Raw genomic sequence first — 19,664 nt, forward strand, 5'->3', positions numbered from 1 at the left:
GAATATAAACACGGACGCACGGAAGTGTCCGGAGAGCGAGCAAAAGCAGAAGGCAGTGCGGATGCTGAGTGCAGAGGATGAAGGGGAAGCGGTAGTGTGTTGTGACTGAAATCAAATACCACTCTGCTTATATTAAAGGCAGAATTGATTTATTTATCTATGTTAAAATATATAAATTGACAACATTTGTTAATATAACTCATTTGCTTGTCCCAGACTTAACTGGAATATCCACACGAGTATTGATCAGTTTACTTGTAACCTCAGGATCCCTGATCAGATGATAACCTCAGCAAATTAAACTTTTTCTTATTCTTGGAAATGTAACGATTAAAGTCCTCCTGGTCAATATTTCTACTGAAACCAGGAGTTTATTGTCTTTGCGTAACCAAAACTGCTCAGAGTTTGATCATCTCCAGGTCAATACCCCTGACTGCTCCTGCACCAATCACTTTCCACAACAGTGAAACTCCCTTTAGTTCTGCATTATGCAGAAAAGCAGCTGCTTCTATTTCCCATTTTTATCTTTCAATATATTCATATTGTCCTTTGATGTAAAACTAGGATGAAACTCAAGTACTATGTTGCCATGGGCCCTCAGTTAGCTGTGGGCTAGAACCTTTTTTGTAAACATTTGACTAAAATTGGTATCATGATGTATACCACACTAGCTGGTAGTATTTTTGTTAGCAACGTACCCGTGGATTTAGAGAACTATCACTGGATTATTTTGATGCTATAGAAAACATCATGACTCTAAAGGATCTTTGGTGTATTTCCTTCTATGATTTCCAAGTACCTTAATGTGGTGTGCATCAAAGTTTGATAAAAAGCCGTAACACTTTTAAACCACTTTTCAAGACCACCATATACCCTGAAGGCCTGATCAGTGTGCACATGTTAAAATAACCATTTTTTCTTAACACCAAAAAAAAAAGGTACTATGAGAAGTTTAGTTCAAAGTTGAAGTATTAATTGACTTTATAAAATATAGGTATATGAAACTTTATCTTCATAGCACAGACTGAAAAGGACATTTCAACCAGATGTTATTGTCATGTCTTGAACTGCTAAAAAGGTGTAGATTAGACAACCCAAAGTACAACACGCAGAACAGTTTACGTTTTCAAAAATACGGGGTTTATTGACTTAACTGCAATCAATACTTACAAAAGAGGGGGAAAACAGGTTCTCATATAAACTCACAGAAATTGCTGTAGTGAAAAAAACATGGCTGAAAAAATACATTCAACTGTTTTACTTTCTTTGTGTCAAAATCCGTTTACCTCTTCCGAACAAGTGAAGGCAACACAGAACGTTTGACTTAAAAAAAACAACTTAATTGTCCTCCATTTATCAAATATAAAAAAAGGCAGAGAGGCCTTAGCTACCTGGAATGTATTCAAAGAGGCACTTCCAATGGTCAGAGGGGGCCAAACAAGTGCATCAAGCATCCAATCAAATTAAAATAAACTTTCCTCAACCCATTTGGTCACAGCTATTGCTTGTTATAACAGACTGGGTGTAAGAACATTACTGACAGAAGACATTCAACATTACCAGTCTCCTAAATCTCCCTTGTGATGCAAGCAAACCTTTTACTTCTACCATAAACCCAAGTACTGTGAGTAAATACTCTGATCTGGAACAAGATCAGAGACAAAGTGAATCAATGTGATAACAGTTAGCTACTGTTACTGTCAGATTATTGTCAGGTGTAAAGGGGAAAACATCAGGAATGAATACAAGCAAGTCTGCTTTAGATGGAATTGCAGTCCAATAAGAGGGAGTAAGAAAAGAAAAAGTACAATAAATAATCAAAACGCAAAACAGCTTTTTTTGCATTTTTTTTTTTGCTTTAAATTAAGTTTCATTTTTGACAAAGTGTAGTTGCAGAACAAAAGTCATTGAAGTACAATATATTAAACTGTGAAAAAAAGGAAAACTGACAAAAACGTCTTCACAATCTTTAGATTAATATGGAAGATCATAATTTAACATAAAAGAAAATATATTCTATTGTTCATTATCCAGATAAATACAAAACAAAATTAACAAAAAATGCATATGATCAGCAATAAATATGTTCTGATAAGTTAAATAAGCAGTGACACGCAAAACCGTCCGTCTGGAACGTTTTTCAAAACAATAATAAACGTAATAATAACATTAATAAAAAATAATTACCAAAAAGAAAGCAAAAAAAAAGGGATGTAATGAGTACAGAGCGCTCCTCAGAGCAGGTATTGAAGTGGGGGAGAAGTAAAGTAAAATAGCTTGGAGATCCGATCATCAAGTCGCAGGATGTACAACTGCACCATGGGAAGGCTGGAATTCCCCAGATCAGCGAGGATGAAGGTGGGGGTGGGGGGGGGCAGGGTTGAGAGGCGGGACAAAGTCTTACAGGTTTAATGATCAGTTTGATAACAAGACTTCCTTCCCCCCCAAAAAAAGAAAAAGAGCCAGTGACCAGCAACAGGAGGAGAAACTCAGGAGGGGGATCATAACCAACTTCCAGTTCAAAGTCCTTCCTGCAGACTCACCAAGTCCCCAATTACATAAGACTTGTGAAGAACTGTGACGGGGGGGAAGGAGAAAGAACCAAAAACAAACAGTAGTCCATTCACCCTAAACACATGCAGAAACCGCCCAGGCACTTTTAATTCTGTTTAAAAACTATTCATATCTTTCAGGGTCTTTATTTTTTTTCCATTTTGTCTCAACTCAGTCTGTAAAACGGCTGCGGTCGATCTATAGTTACGTTAATAAACACCCTCTAGCTAGCTCAGGGGAAGTGGTATCGTCGGGGGAGGACGGGGGAGAAGGTAGGGGGTGGGGGCTAGTGCAATGCACTACCCTTTCCAAGGCCACTTGTGCTGCTACACATTCAAGAACAAATGAAGAAGAAAGAAAAAAAAAACAAGTGGCACCTGGCAAAATAGTCAATTTTTGTTCTCATGATGATTTTCATTGTTCAATTTCCTCTCCTTTTTTTGGCACTATGACACATGGCAGGGTACTTTTTAAAATGTGCTGTGCAGATTGAGAGGGGTGAAATGATAGTTTGGGTTCAGAGAGTTCCCTTAATTGGCTGCATCCATACAATGCTAACAAGGTGTTGTGTGAAGGAAGCTATGAAAGGGGCAGAGGTAGAGGGGAGTGCCGTGTTCTCTTTATGTCATCGAACTTAAAGTCTAATCATCAGAGATGGAGAGGCGGCTGAAGATGGGAAGACGCCGGGTGGTATCCAGCGTGGGGGACTCTGAGCCGCTCAGGCTGCCTCCAGAGCTGCTCTGGTAGCCCTCTTGGTCTGACAGCGAGTCGGAGGGAGGGCTGTTTGGAGACTCGAACATCTGAGGGGACTCCAACATGGGCCTGAAATAGTAAGGTGTGCTTGTTGGAGAGGGAGGTGCAGGGGTGTTGGGCTCTGTGCCGACAGGACCCACGCTGAGGCTGGGCCCGAACAGGTTGGCCAGCTCCTGGCTGGAATAGGTGAAGGGGTTACAGCTGGGCCAGTCGGGGACCTCATCAGGGAAGAACATGGGTGGAGGGGTGACGGAGGTGGGGCTGTCTCTGAGCACCCCTGAGCTGGAGAAGCCTGCGAAGCTGTAGCTGTGCTGCAGTCGAGGCCTGTCCATCTTGTTGGAGGAGTTAAGAGGGGAGCACTGCTGGGGGGGTCCACGGCGCTCCTCAGCATTATGAATAAAATGGCAGCGAGGGCCATACGGGCAAAACCCGATGGTGTGGAAGGTGCGGCACAGCTCAGTTTTGTATTTAGGGTGGCGGCTCAGGCTGCGCAGTTCATGGATCCCATGAGCAAACTGGCATTTGTCTCCATACTTGCAGGAACCGTTCTCCTCGAAGGGCCTGCAAAGCTCCGTCTTGTAGCGGCTGGAGTTCACTTGGCTGCCGCCAGTGGGACTTGCAGGGCCCAGGCACTTGAGGAGCCTCTCGCCCGTCTCGGAGAAGGAGCGGTCGCGCATGCGGTTCTCCTTGTTGTTGCTGGCATTGCCAAGCCCTGAGATGAGTGAGGAGTGGTCCGCTGTCTTCAGGCTGTTCAGAAACTGGTTCTGGTTGAACTTTGTGCTGCTGACAGAGTGCCGCCGCTGGTACACGCCCCCCACCGAGGGAGATCCCACCGCCTTCCTGTCCAGCAGGGCTCCGGCGGGGCTGGAGATGGGCACATTAGTGCCAGTGCAAGGGACAGACATGGGATGGTGGGATCCCAGGTTGTTGTTGTAGCCGAGAAGTTTGTTGTTCTGCAAAAGACAAAAAGACCACACATCATGAGTAAAAAATATTCAATATATTCTCCAGGACTGTCAGTCAATGTGGTTCTGATTTTAATGAAAGCTGGTGGGCTAGAAAGAGAAATTCACAGCCTCCTCTTGCATGACTGTGTTCTTTTTGGCTCTGACAACACAAGCGGATACAGGCCTATAGACCAGCAGCTGGTTTGGCAAGTTGCCCTGGTTAGGAATGTGTGCCTGTTTAGTAAATGGAGCAGCAGCACATGAGGCCACAGGGCTGTTAGTGGCTACAAAGAGCCTGCATCATTTGAAAGATAATGAAAGTGGCAAAGCATCCTGCTGCATTACAAGAGAAAACTGATCTGCTATTGAAACCAATCCAGACTACAGGAGATAACTGGGTTAGTCACTGATTTACATGACTTTTAGCCACCAGAGAGTAAAATGTACTTAAAAAACCGCGAAGAAAAAAAACAACCTGTAGTGAAACATGAAAATGTATGCAAACGAAAACAGTGCCATGACATTACCTGATAACAGTTTTGAAAACAAGTTATTTCCCAACAAATACTAAGAAGTGTAATCATAGAAACTGTTTTATAGGAGCAATTATAGGTAAAAGCCAGACAAATCTAGTCAATGATTAGCGAGCATGTGGCTGCTTTGTGGAGAGTATTAAAAGTGGCGCAAAACTGCCCTCATGAATCAACTGAAGCTGACGTCTGAAACTGCACCGTAACTCGTAGGCAAAACTACACATTTAACTCAAACTGACGTGGCACATGCTGGAAATGAAAGTTTTACATTTCAACAACTGTTTACACCTCATGTGAACTTACCGGCATGCTTCGGCACACTCGGAAGACACCCTTTCTACGTGAATAACGATGTTTAGACAAGAAACAACATGCACGAATAAGCAAAGAGCCTTAGTCAAAGAGGCGGAAAACAAAAACAAGCCTCCACACAGCAGAGGGCTGCGGGCACACAGCTCATCATTCCTCCACAGCAGCTAACCCTCTGCTGCTAACAGGCTAACGTTAACACACACATACACACACACAACAGAGAACCAGAGACAGGGAAAAGTTGTGAAGCTACCTTGTTCATTATTTCGTAGTCGAAGAAAGGCGAAACCACGGCTGTGGTCATCTTTGCAGCGACCAGGGTTCAATCAAAAGTAGTTAAAAAAAACCAAAAAAAAAACCAAAGTGTGCTTGTTGGAAAAGTTGCAGGTCTGCTGAGTCTCTGATTTGCAGCTCCTGTGTATTTTTGACCCTGCAGAACACCCCCTCTGCCCTGCACCAGCCCCGACATTCGCTTATAATCCTTTGCAGGAGGAGCCTCAAGCGCGGGGCGTTAACTTTCAGTCAACTTTTTTGTCTTTCTTTTTTTTGTCTGAGGGGACAAACTTGCAGTGGGTTGTCAGTTTGTTTGAGATTACTACACTGTAGCACGCAGGGTGAATACTAAGCAGTTGTTGGCTTTTATTTCTGAGCAACATGAAGTAAAACTCACCCACTTTATATCCTCAACTCTTAAGTAAAGCATATCAGTCGGAGTATAAACTTCAGATTTTACATTAAAAAGGGACTTATTGGACTACATGTTGTGTTTATAAACTTTTTTAGAGGTATAGTGAGGAAACAAAACTAATTTACTATCAGTAGATAAAAAAAAAAACAGTAGCAAAAAGTAGGTTACAACTTTATTTCCGTCTTTTCTTTAATAAACGTCTGGTACTTAAGCCGTCTGGAGTTGTTTACTGGGAGGCGCTTCACTGTCCTCAGGGTTCCAGCTACCATCCACTTCTCTGTAATTAATTTACTCTTAATTGCTGGACTGTAACGTCACTTGTGGGACTTTCCGGTGAATTCAGGCAGCCTTTTAACTCTTTCCCAGCCACAGCTATTTTCCTATTAAAACGTTCTTTCTCCCAGTGTTTCTATCCCAGCTCCTCTTCCTCACCAGCTGGTGTAAACGCTGCTGAATATGTGCAGGGATGTGTCATTCCTTCAGGTAGGCGATAACCTGATACATGAGTGAGCTCACCAGATTCAACCACAGCCGGTGACAATGGTGTTTGCAGAAACATATGAAAGAGCTGGTTTCACCTATTCAAAGTCTATTGTGCTCCCTTGTCTTCCTCTCCCCCTCCCTCTCTCCCTCCCTCCCTCCCTCTAAATCCATGACAGAGCAGCCATGGGCCATGTGCAGAGTCAATGTCAGGGTTGGGTTGCAATAGAAAAGAGAGGAGGCAAAAGAAAGGCAGGGTTGGGGGGAGAAGAAAAGAAGCTGTTAACGAAAAAAAAAAAGTTGGAGGAGGGGATGATGGCGTGAGGGGGAGATTTATGGGGGACGTTTATTACTACAGAGCGCTGCCCCAGGGAGGTGAGGGAAGAGGAGTGGGGAGGGAGAAAGAAGCAAAACATTCCCTTTCCTCTTCTTCGCCTATACAGGAGCAGCACAGGGGGTGGAGAGCTTTGTCTCAATAGCAGCCGTGAATGAGGCAGGGGAAGTTGTTTTTGTACTGAAAAGTTTAATTTAGCTAGAAAGAGCCACAAACTGCACTTTAGTTTCCAACTTTTTTGATCCAACTCTGACCTTTAAGGAGCTAATGTTATGCTCCCAAGTATATATGTATATCTTTCTGAGATATTCTGAATCCTGTCACAGCAAGGAACGAGGGTGTGTGTTTTAACATAAAAAGAGTTTTACGAGCCGTGGCTGTTTGGTGTAATCTCTCCCCCCCGAGTGTTTTCACAGACGACAGGGTGGGATGACAGACTTGCTGGAAATCACGTCTGCAGTTCAAAGGCCCTGTCACTGATTGATTAAGTATATCGGATTGATCCTCTGAGGAGAAACTACAGCTGGGATGTTGAAGGGGAAAAACAACTATTTTATTTAAAGCAAAAAACTCCCCTAGTTGTTGTAAAAAGGTCTTAAAGACTCATAACATGTCACAGATTAAAGATAATCAGAGCTATTTAAGTACATTGGACAGCCGTGACGTGATTCTCCCACAGATTTGAACTCTTATCAGGTCAGCAGGGTGCAGGACACAACTTAAGAAGCCCCACACACTGCAGATGTTTACTTTAATACTCTCAGATGTATCGTGCCTGCCTGATATGGTGCGGTGGAGTTGTCCTTCCAGGTTTAGGAGGCACCTGTTTCCTGCCAAATGAAAATGTCTCAGGGGATATTGTCAGATGTGTTCCTGTTTAAAAAACGCAGACACTATACTACATCATTTTGACACAGTGCCTTGCAAATGTCAGCACATTTTGTTTTGCAGAGAAGTTGTGTATGTTGAAATGCATCTGTATATTTGGGATTTGCTGACAATGCAAACCTTTATCCTCCAATAGGGACAAACTGAATTCGTCCAAAGTAGGTTTCATTATCTTTACTTCACGCACAAGCTAAAACATACCTAATATATCATGTCATATTTTCATTATGTTTAGCATTTCATCTCTTTATTTTTCCTTAAAACCTGTTGAGAAGAAGGTTAATTGTCTCACTTTAAGGTTTACCCCGATGCTGCATTAGAATACTTACCGAACAGGATATATTTTCCCTTAAGGGACATTTCTGAATACTAAAATATGCTGTAAGAAAATCAAAGCTGCGGCTGAAGATTGTATTTTTATAATTCACAACTTTTTTTTTCTCGGTTCATTATTGTTTGGCCTGTCACATGTGAGGAGAACTGTGAAAAATATCCCTATCAATATCTTGTTTTGCTCAACCCACAATAAAACAAATCCAAATATATTCAATATAATATCATGTAGTCCAAAGAAAAGCAGCAAATTCCCACAAAAGAAACGTTAGAAGTAAAATGACTGAAAGTTTTAAATACATACAGATGTTTTGGATCGACTAATGCACATATGGGCTAATTGTTTTGACTCTAAGTATGTATATTCCATCACAGTTGCAAAAGTGAGAGCAGGAATTTTTATGAGGATTTCCTGTCCCATTATTCCTTTTCCCAAGTTAAAAACACAAAAGGAAGAAGCTCTATCTCTGAACTCCTCCTGCAGGATTTTCCTCTCACTGTTAAAGAGTGCAGCTCTCTCTCCTGAGACTTAATTTCTGAGGATTTGTGCTCTTCGAGGTCAGAGCGGTCCTCCTCTGGCTCATCAGTGTGTATTGTTGCTGCAGTCAGTCACTCCTCAGCCTCTGCTGCATGGCTGATTTCTGCCTCCTGCGCTGATGACCCCCTCCTTACAAGGGAGGAAGAGGCTTGAGGTCACTGATAACGTTTAAGTGGGATGCCTGGATGTTAAATCTTTTATCTTTCCGAACAGGAGATGAAAGAAGTCATGGGGAATCTCAGCAAATTGGAAGTTGTCTGTGGTGACAGTGTGTTGAAGCAACAGTTTACTCTAGTTCCACTTTAACACCAACAGAGGGCGGGTTTTTCCCTTTCCTCTTGTTGCAGCATTTCCTATTTTCTCCCCTCTCTTTGTACAGTATTTTAAATATCGCTATGTTTCTCAAAGCATACATTTAGATTATCTGAATTGTGACAGAGGATTTCTAAGATTAGAAACTTGTCTGCACAGTCAAACTCAGCTCTTTCCTCATGTGGCATTGAGGTGAATTAGGACTCAGCACAAGCATCGTGTAATCAGCCTTTCCACTGACACACTAACTTTCTGGCCTTATATGAACCAAAGAGACTTATCAGCTACACCAAAGAACAGAAATGCTCAGACTAGTTGTGGGGTAATGTCAAGCTGTGCTCCACCACATCCCACTTAGAACGACCGCAGGCTCATTAAATGACATTTTAAAGGACAAATAAGTAGTATTTTTTACTGCCTCAGGGTACATCATGTGTAATCTGGGGATAGATAGTGTTGTGATGAATTCTGCTGACTAAGTGTGTTTTTTACTTACTGGCATTTACGATTTCTTATGAAGTTCATCTTCCATCTGAAATATCTGTTATGGAAGGAAGATTCCCCCCCCCCCGCACGCACACACACACACACACACACACACACACACACACACACACACACACACACACACACACACACACACACACACACACACACAGTAATTGGAACATCACTCGCTACAATTAACATTTTTGTGTATCTTATAACTCTTTCCTGCAATTCGCTGAATCATTTTTGCCTGTCATGTAACTGCTGCACTATAGTTTCCCTTGTGATAAGAAGTATTGCCAATGTAAAACAACATTTTGACAGGCTAATGTCCTTAATACTGAATTAAGATAAGTACAGAGTTTTATCAGCATCATGCTTTAAGTGTTTGCTTAAGATAAAACAAAGTGCTTTAAATACAGTAAAATGGCCCAAATCATTTCATCATTAGTGCTTTTTTTTGGTAGTTTCTTGAGGTTAAGCTGATTCAAAGTACTTTAAATACAGGTAGTTTATCCTATATTAAAGATGTATTATCTTGGAGTTGATATGACGTTAAAATCTTAGGATAGAAAGTCATTTAAGACTTCCCCTTTTTCTAAATAATTTTCTTGGCCAGATCCCATTGTAAAATCAATTTCACTCACTAGTTTTTCTGGATGAATAAAGGTTCAAAAGGTGAAAAGTAGTGCTACAAAATGAACAAAAAGAGTAGCCTCATATGGAAATACTTGCGCTACGTCCAAGAGCCTACATTTTTTTCTTACTTCACTAAATCGACATCAACATTTCACCACTGGAAGCACAATATGCTACAGAGAACTGTCCTATTAAAAGTCATAGATTACATAACCCTGCAACTTCCCATTTTTTCCCAGCATGTGTCTTTCTTAACACTGTCAGGACAGATAGTTGAGCAACAAGAGGTCAAGGGGAGTCATGTTGGGCCTAAACAAGCTTTGATTTCATAAATATGTAGTCATGTGTCGGTCCACGTTCGCTCCGTTTCCTCTCTGTATACATTCTCTTCCCAACATCCCAATTTGCGTGATCTCGTTCTTGTACGCTTTGACAGCAAGGACATCCATGATCGCCTCCTTTCATGTCTCATGGTATGTTTGCCAGTTTCATATGGGAGGACTGTGGTCATCTTGTAGGGTGAAGCTAGCCTCAGAGAACGGGGTGAGGGTGAGGGAGCGAGGGAACGAGGGAGGGAAATGAGAACTAGAAGCGATTAATTGTCCATAAGCGTAGCCACAGCATTGTTAGTGGTGAACCGCCAGCTGCTCTTGCTGATGTTGTTCCCATGACTCGATCCAGCGTGCCCATCCTCTCCACTTCCACTGCCCCTCCGCTCACACTGGGTGGGATCATCAATGCTCGGCTCATTTGGATTGCTTCGACACGTCTCGGCATTACAATCACGATCAAAACAAACTCCATCTTGGAAATGAAAGCCCCTGTCATGGCCAATTTTGAGTAATAACTATGATATTTGGTTGCGAATAAGGCAACAAAACAATAGAGGGAAGGCTCAGCGTTTAAAGGAGATTTACTGTCCGATTCTCTAGAGGAGGGTTTTATTTAGAACGAAAGGCCAGCTTCCTCCTCTGACTTCCTGACCTGCGTTTCCTGAGGAACAATCTTTGTCTGTCCAGAGGGCTCATGGGAAGGGAGCGTTTGGTTTTCCACTGGCACATCAGGGGTCGCGGCATAGGTCAAAGCCATCGAACTATAGAAATCAGACGATGAACACAGATATATGACACACAATACAGCGCACTGATGCTACGTATGTGCACACACACTTCTGGTGGGAAGGGTTTAAAGGACGCAGGGAAGGAATCTACTGCGGTGTTGTGTCCACTTCCCCCCTGGGCTCAGCGTGCCTCCGCTGGGGACCGGACAGCCCTGACCCTGGTCCAGGTGTCATGACCATGCGGCGGACGCTGAAACGAGATATTCCTCAGCCCCTCACTCAACGCAGGGGCAAAAAATCAATGGGCTTTGTATGGCGTAGGAACAGTGGAAAGCATTCTCTCACCAAAAAATCCTGCCCCATCTGTCTCCATTCTGCAGCTCTCTCAGACCTCACAACCGGCCCTGTGTGGTCACTCCTGGACTAGAGTTACACCGTCCATGTGTCCGGCTCTGGACAATACACAAAGCCAACCGCCCGTGTGACCCTGCCCACTTCTCTCACACTTTATCCCTCGCTGATTTATTGGATTGGACGTTTCTTCTCTCCACTTATTGATATTCCTCCAGATGCTGTTGGAGAAGACGCATTCTGACACGGTTGCATCTTGTGTTTGACAATAGCTCGCCTAACGTTAATGAGACGTTTGGAAATGAGCTCTTGATGGTGTGTGAATTAACGGTAGCCTGGTTTTTATTAAAGCGATGATGAGCAGATCTGTTGTTCGTGAGTCCTCAGTCGACCCAAAGCATATGCTGAATTCCTTCATGTTGTAGGCGTGTGATGATTGATTGTGAAGAAACATGCTTTTATCGTTACCGCAGCTCTAATTTAAACCTTTTTTGGTGCCTGACTTTATTGCCAGTAGAATGCTTCAAATTATCTTCAGATCACTGGATGAACACACTGCGGGACATCTATTGTTTTCCATTACCACTCTCCATGAAGGTATCTCTGGTTAGTGTTAGTTTCAGGGGGGCCTTGCGAACTCAACGCACTGCTGCAATTTAATAAAACAACACATGCTCAGCATTACGAATGAAATGCTGCAAATAAATAAAACAAAGGCAAGTTCAGAAACGCATTCATCAATTTGACAACACACATGCAGCCTAAAGAAATATGCAGCAATTACAGAAAACAAAACATAAATTCAGAATGCATTGCTTGTGTTTTCAGTATTTGAAGCCTTTTCTGTTTTGGGTCGTGCTTCTGTATGTGGTGTGTTATTGGTTCATGCTGCCTGTCTCTGTCTTGTTGTTTTTCCTCAATTGTCAGCACATTTCTGTATTTGTTGGCTCTTTTGGTTTTGTTATCTTTATTTGGTTATGTTTTCTGTTCATGTAGTGTGTTTTCCTGTGTGGTTTGACACCTTCAATGCTGCCACTGTTATTGAGTGTATGCCATGTTGTTTTTATTGTTGCTGTTTTTCACTGAGTATGTTCAACTTTTTGGCCTCACAGCAAACTTAACCAGTCAATATGTCTTCAAATTGGTGAATATTTTCTCGCTTATTTGTTTCTCTGCATGTGTTTTCTTTAGTTGCATTGCCCTTAGCCTATGGTAAAGGAGGTAGTGTAGCTGCAGATAGTCAGTATGTGGGTGTTGTGGTGAACTCAGAGAGCAACAGGTGTTTCTGCTGCAGCAGCAGATCATTCATCTGTTAAACTGCACCTTTGTCTTCCTGAGATGAAATGTTCACATAACTTCTGCTCTTTTCTTCTCTGTGACCTGCCGCAAGTCCCAGAGAGTCACATGAGCTCATGAAGTGTGTCCGTGTTCACTTTAATGGAAAAACGGTGAGGAAATGAGTAAAACTCAAGCTATGTGGATAAAGATCAAGGAGCCTTTGGCAGAAATATTTCCTCTGAGGAATATAGACGAGACTCACAGCATTTAACGTTCCTCTGGGGCCTGAACACATCACCATCTCCACGCTTTGATTGTAATTTAGCAAAAAACACTCCCAATTACGCAAATAAAATAAATGAGGGACTTTGTGTGATTGCCCACAACCCCAAAATAGAATTTGATGTCCAAGTTGAGGCCACTTCTTTTTCTTCTGTTTTGTAAGGAAAACAACCCTCTTGGTCTTTGAGACTGGTCCAGTCCAAAAGCCCCCAACTGTTCCCCACTCCGCCTCCCTTTCTCCTCTCCCTCTTTCAGACTGTCTTCTTCCCTGGCAGTGAAAGAAGGTGCAGCTGTGTGGAGTCCTTTGGGTTGAATGAGAAGAATCAGCCCATTTGGTTGACTTTCCTGGCCAAAGCTGTAATTTTCTGCTGCCAGGGTTTAACATCCAGTCCAGAGCAGTTCCTGGGCTCCAGCCGTTAGTATCCACCAGGACAATGAGGATTGTCCTACAGGCATATACCACACAGGGGTCCAATATCCTGTCTGCCATAATGTTGAAGCATCTACCAAACCACTGCCTTCTTAACAAGTCAATTAGTCCATTGTTGAGCCTTTAACAGTGCTGGGTCTCATTCTTTCGGACACAAATCTACTCCCCCTTTCCCACTAACATGGAAGGGTTATGCTTCTGTTCAAGCACCTAATTTTGAACCATTTCAACCTAGCATTACTGAAATAATAGCTGATTTTCCTGGACTTATGCCATGGAGACATCAGTCGGCACTTCATATTCTGCAGGCTGGAAACAGATAATGGAGTCCTGCATGCAGTAATCTTCTATATCATTAATCGTTGGTCCATCCTTTTGTGATAACAGAACAAAAGGCTCAACGTAATCAATTCGATCTGCTTCCTCGCTACTTCTGTTTACTTTGGCCTCCTTTGATGACACATCAGTGGGGATGCTCAACACCAGAAAACGCAGATGAGTTTGCAAGAAAACATCATGTGTACGGAGAACCCTGAAACGGTTGTACTGTTTCAACTGAGTGATTATGTCTTATTTCAAGGTAGGGACACTCCATTCTAGAAGAATCACAATCATCATGACAAAAGCAGATGTTTATTGTAACTTGACCAGCAACAAGTGTTCCTGGAGATTTAACAAGCAACAAGTAGTAAGAATTATGCATTTTTAAAAAACATTTTGTCAGTGGTTCAATGTCATCACCATTAAAACATACAGCACTGGTTGTGTGTGTTTCCAGTCAGCACTTTTAGTGTCACATCGGTCGCACGTGACTCTTGTCAACCCAGGGGAGCTCTCACATTACTGCTGTGTTGTGTGACAGCTGAATATGGAAACACTTTTTGCGCTTGTTAAATACTTTCTGGTTTGCCTTTTTTTTTTCTTGCCTTGCCTTGCCTTACTCTTATAGGTTCTAGAAAGTCTAGTAAAATTCAATGGCTTTCCCAGAAATGAAAGTTTATTGTCCTGCTCAGCCCACCCGACTCCTAAATAATGGTGCATTTACCAAAAATCCCAAGCCGACAGCCCCCACTTTCATACCATTACCAGTACAAGTGTACGCCAAAACTGCTGCCAAAATACACCCAAACAATTCCCCTTTCTCCTCATTGAAACCTTCCAAATGTCTGTTAACAGTGTTTACTCCATTAGAGCGCTCCAAGTCCACACTCAGAGGGAGGAACGGTCCAAATGCTGTCGAAACGAACTGTATGTACACCATTAAACTCAAATCTTCATTTTTAACTTTTGTTATCATAATAAAGAGCTTCAAGTGCTTCACCAGGCGTGCACATGCATCAAAGGCCTGTGCTGCACCAGCTAGCACAAGTGTGATCCAAAGTTAATAAAACTCACTGCACGCTGCGCAGCTAGAAATTGATTTGTAATAAGAGTTACAAACTGGGCTTTTGATGCTAATAACGCGGCTTTCATACTAAAAAAAATATCATTTTTACCCTGCTTTCATGCTGGCTTAGGAGCAGGATGCGGTCAATTTCTATGTCAGACACTCGTTCAGATCTTCTGACAACGCCAACACGCGAGTCGACTCAGTCCAATAAAATCAAGGATATTGTGAAGAGGAGGATGAAAATGAGTTCCACATGAGCACCATCTCCCTAAGGAGGGAAAACTATTAATACATTTAAGATGGTTACCTCAATCATTTACCATCATTTTTATATAAACTCCACAGCTGTTTCCAGGCCCCTTGGAAGTTCACCTCTACCTGCTTTGATCCTCCACGTCGACTCAAAGTCCGAACAATCAAGCTTTAACGTAGCTCTTTGTGAATGGAACAGAGTTAGTAGGTGAGGAAACAGAAAATGTGCAGCTGTGGAGACAAAGGGCTGATGTGTAGGTGGGCCCAGTACAGTACCGGAGCTTCCACTGTGGGCAACTCTCTCGCTGCATGACTCACCATTAGTAAAAAATGTAAATACTTCCGAAAAACTGCCACAATCTCGCCTCTCATATTGAACGATAACATCAATGTTGACGTACGACTCTGAGTGTATTCTGTCAACACATTTCACATAGCGGTATTAGGTTAGTTGAAGGCAATAATTTTAAGTTGAAGCTCATAGTATTATTGCTTTTAGTTAACCTAATACAGTAACGTGAAATTTGTTGACAATGAATTTAAATAAAGTCAACGATTCAGTTTTTCCAGTGAAAAATTACACCAGTATCACAACCTGGAGTTTGTCTTTTCATGATTAGATCTTTGAGTCAATGTCTAAATGGAGCTGAGCCATGGGCTGTTTATCCTGTGAATCAACAGCCTCCATCACGTTGCTGTCATGTGAGATTAAAACTGCCTTCTGCTAAAGCTTTCAATACTTTGACGTGATTAGAGGCTGAAGAGTTTTGCAATAATAATGTTGAAACCTTTCTCCAAAGGTCAAAGAGAAGTAGAGAAAGGCATAGAGTGTATTTGTAGAGCTCAGTACACAGTCATGATTTATCTCCAATGAGGTAATATCAAGGTTGGTGCCCTGAAAATGTCTTTGCTTCAACAAGGTGCCTTGAGCCGGATAAGAGGGCCTAAATCTCCCAGTTCAGCAGCATGATGGATGAAAGTGTTTTATCTTGTTTATGCAACCTGACACAAGGCATCTGCTGGCGACTGGAGCGCTCGCTTCATGCTGTAACAGCCCTCACCACTCCCTGTTGGACAGTCGAACGGAGATTATCAAGGTATTGCAGATGTAGATACAGCAGAGGGTGATGGAAAGTTACTGCTAGCTCAAAGAGATTTGTTTTATTGTTTTCGGAAACATTATCTGAACTAAGTTGATTTTTTACTTAGCAGGGAACAACACTTATCAAATCTGATCTTCTAGTTTATATGATAACTTTCAATTTGGGGTCAAATGTATTGACCAACCATCAAAAGGAATGTCTTCATCTTGCATTAGGATCAATTTTAATATATTCAAGGCTGGTTTACAATCAGTCAACCTGCGCTTTTTTGTTTTTGAGTTTGAACGACATGTTAGCATCGCCACTGTCAGCATTTTCTTGAGAATGTTAGCATTTAACACAGCTTTAGTCCGCTTTGAAGGTGATCTACTTTCAAGATGGTTAAACAGACCTTATAAATGTATTTCAAATGCCTGAGATAAAGTTTAGGATGTTAGAAAACTATTGCTGGCTCTAACCTGTAGGACCATTTGATTCTTTTGGATATTTAGCTATTAGCTTTTACTACCTAGCTAAATGTAACACATGGCTACAATTAAAAAGCCCAGCTGAAACTTCTACAGTAAAATAAGTGTTTTTCAAAGTACTGACCTGAGTTTATTACCTTTCTTAATGCCACATGTTAAAAAAAAAACACACTTGTAGCTTGTCATGGACGCACTGCACTGCATAGCCCCAAGCTATTGTGGATCTTCACAGTAAATCTGAGGCTGTGCAGATGTATTTCAATGTTTCATTAAGTTATGGTACACTCTGTAATTCAGCTGTAACATTTAGGTTTATAGCTGTGATTATGACACATTATCTATTAATCCCCCGATCATTTTTCTTTATAAAGAAAATTATTCCCCTGCCAACTATTTTGGGTTTCACGGCGTCAAGATTCCGTTACGAATTCTGGGCTGGTTTCCTATTTTCCAGTGTATGAAGCAGCAGAGAGTGGACGCAACCAAGGTGGAACGTTTGGCAGGCTAGCACAGGTGTGGAGAGTTGTGCTAAAAATGAGCTTTTTATAGTCCGAACTGATTCAACTGAGCCAACTCATGTAACGAAACCCAACCAGCATTTACGCTTCTGCGGTTTGTGCCTTTTTCATATAAGACAAATAAATAGTATAGATCTGCCAAAACAATGTGCTCTAGGACATGCTGTAACCATTATATAGTCTTGTTATGTACCATAAACGTCATATCACGCCGCAGTGATGGAGTGTGTTTGCTCTTGTGCGGGCTCGCTGTGTTTTTGTATAGCGCTCCATATGTGAAGGAGCTGTCCACTGCTGCTTCAATATTTCTTCCATCTGTCTTTGTCGTATGACTAACTCAAACAAAATCTCCCATTCATTTTTTTCCCCCCGGGTCCAGCTCATTTTTAAAACATCCATTTCTGCAGGACACAAATCCCCTCAAACAAACAGCTGCTTGCATAAACGACCCCCCTTTTCTTTGCTTGTATTTAAATGGTAAAACAACGAGAGAGAAAGAAAGAGAGACAGCTGAAGAAAGACAGAGGGATGCAGAGTGAGGGAGGGAGGGAGGCAGAGACGGGCCGAGCACCACTATAGGGAGAAAGTGCGGAGTCATGCTGCAGGAATGCTGGAGGGGGATTGCTGGCGTGACTGCCCCATTTTTCACAGCCATAATCAGAGCCAGCTGTCCGAGAGGGCCCATAAGATGAAGGGGGTGGGAGGGGAGTGGGGAGTACGAGGGATCGGGAGGGAATGAGTGGGAGAGCTGGATTTTTGGAAGTAGTTAGAAGGCGAGTGGGGAGGAATAAGAAGGAGAAGTTGGTTTAGATTGCGTTTCTTGTGTTGTTAATTTATTTCCTCTCCATGTGTCACCGGGTTTCAGAGTTGTGTAAAAGAAAAAGCCTGTAAAGAATCACGCGGGGTAAAAACAATCTGTGTTTTGGTGTAAATGCGCTCTCCTGCACGCATGATCAGAGTTTAAAGCAGGAGTGGATCAGACTGTGGCCTTCACTCGGCCAGGTGAAAGGAGGATGGAGGGGCGTCCGGGTGGAGCTTCATGCTTTCCTGCTGGACGTTTGCAATGAAGAATGACAAAGCAGATTCAAGATTCAAAGGCTTTATTGTTTTTGCACAGTAGCTATGGCAATGTAGGTATGGCAATGAAAATCTTAATTCCCAGGCTAATTAATTACTAGAAATAAAAAAGTGAAAGAAAATAGACTAGATGTGCAAGTAATGCAGGAGAAGTGAAAAATATACAAGCGAATTAGAATAATATGAGCTAAAAAAACAAAAAGTTAAATAGATAAGATAAGAGGTACTTTTTTATCAAATACTTTACAGTGCAATCAAAATACTGCTTATCGTAATAACAAAAACATAGAAGAAGCTAAAAATTGTTCTCCCTTTTTTGTTTCTGAAATAATTGAATGATCGAAAAAACAAAATTGTTGGCTTTTCTTTCTTGTTCAGAAGGGTGTCTGCATGGCGTGTACAATCACTTGTAGGTATTTAAATCTGGGATATAAACAAGAAAAACTACATAAAAAGTAATGGAATAATAATTATGCCTGGCAATTTTCAGATTTTCCAACAGATCAGCAACAGATGCATCTTTGACTAGGAATCAGCTTACAGTGCAGGAGTTTTACTTTGCACATCTGTGGCTGTGGTAACGCTGCTGTTACCAGCCATGCCAGGGCTTTTACAGTCCCAGAGCTGTGAATGGAAACTCCTGGTGTGTTTATGTTTAGTCTACGTCTTCCTCCCACTACATGTGAGGTTCTGTTATGGTCTGTCCTGCGACGAATGTGTTGATCCTCCTAATATCAGGTCAAATTCATTTACTTGTCGCACCCTCATTTGATGAGTCATGACAAAAGGAAAAATGATGATGATAATGACCCTGCAGTTTCTCAACAAAACAAAAAAACACCCTCAGCAGTAAAATCTAAATAAAGTGAATTATCGCACGGCCGTTTCCTGACAGGGGTTAAAGGAATAAGGTTCTGTGGCATGATATTTATATGACCTATCTCCTTTCCACAGTGTGCAATGACACACACTTTATATGACCCTTGGTAGTTTGATGGAAAAAGGCTCTTGTGGGAATGGCTGAGCGTGTTGATTTTTTGGTGATTCATGGGTGTTAAGAGGATGACCTCCTCGAAGTTGAAGTACCGACTTTAAGCGCCAACCCCCAATGCTCCGACATAAAGTACCCTGGAGACTTCCAAGAAATAGTGTCACTGCCTAATGAACTCTGCAGCCACTACACTGATGTCTTTCTTTCCTAAGTGAGTTTAAATAAATTACCTTAAGACTCTGCTTGAACTGTACTGCTGCACTTTTTCTCTGACAACTGGTTCTCTTCAAGGCCCACTCACCTGTTTTTAAAAATATCTCCCTTTTATATTATTACAATGAGCTGCCACTGAAGCACAATAAAAGGACGCGGGCAAGAACAAAACTTCTATAGACACGAATCTCTACGTCTGAGAAGCTATTTCAGGCCTCTAACAGAACTCCCCTTTGTGCCCACTTCCTGTTCTCAGATTCCGTAATTTGACGTGGTTTCAACTCAACAGGAAATCATTTGGGGGTCGAGGAAAAAAAAGCCCATGACAGTTTTATAAAATGCCCATGAACATAAGCAGTACAAAAAGTCCATGGTAATGAGTTGGTAACTGTTATTTCAAGTTTTCAAATAAGAGAGGATTTCGTTCCTCTGTTGGCCTTTTTTAATTATTCA

General features: G+C 42.0%; 1 protein-coding gene across 1 annotated transcript; it reads right to left on the minus strand.

Annotated features, from left to right (window-relative positions):
• Nucleotides 1-1,117: 1,117 nt before the first annotated feature.
• zfp36l1a (zinc finger protein 36, C3H type-like 1a) lies at nt 1,118-5,545 on the minus strand. The gene is made up of 2 exons (XM_063908579.1): nt 5,352-5,545; nt 1,118-4,259 (listed from the first exon to the last, which is right to left on the minus strand). The coding sequence occupies exons 1-2, from the start codon at nt 5,400-5,402 to the stop codon at nt 3,195-3,197; spliced, it is 1,116 nt and encodes a 371-aa protein (XP_063764649.1). The 5' UTR covers nt 5,403-5,545; the 3' UTR covers nt 1,118-3,194.
• Nucleotides 5,546-19,664: the final 14,119 nt, after the last annotated feature.

This window comes from Eleginops maclovinus, chromosome 19 (genome assembly GCF_036324505.1).
Source record: "Eleginops maclovinus isolate JMC-PN-2008 ecotype Puerto Natales chromosome 19, JC_Emac_rtc_rv5, whole genome shotgun sequence".
NCBI classification, from domain to species: Eukaryota; Metazoa; Chordata; class Actinopteri; order Perciformes; family Eleginopidae; genus Eleginops; species Eleginops maclovinus.

What these genes read in the sequence shown, in the direction of transcription:
- zfp36l1a (XM_063908579.1), bottom strand. Translation starts at nt 5,402, where the DNA reads ATGACCACAGCCGTGGTTTCGCCTTTCTTCGACTACGAAATAATGAAC. An exon ending in ACTACGAAATAATGAACAAG is followed by an intron (nt 4,260 to 5,351) that starts GTAGCTTCACAA and finishes TGTCTTTTGCAG; the next exon opens with AACAACAAACTTCTCGGCTA.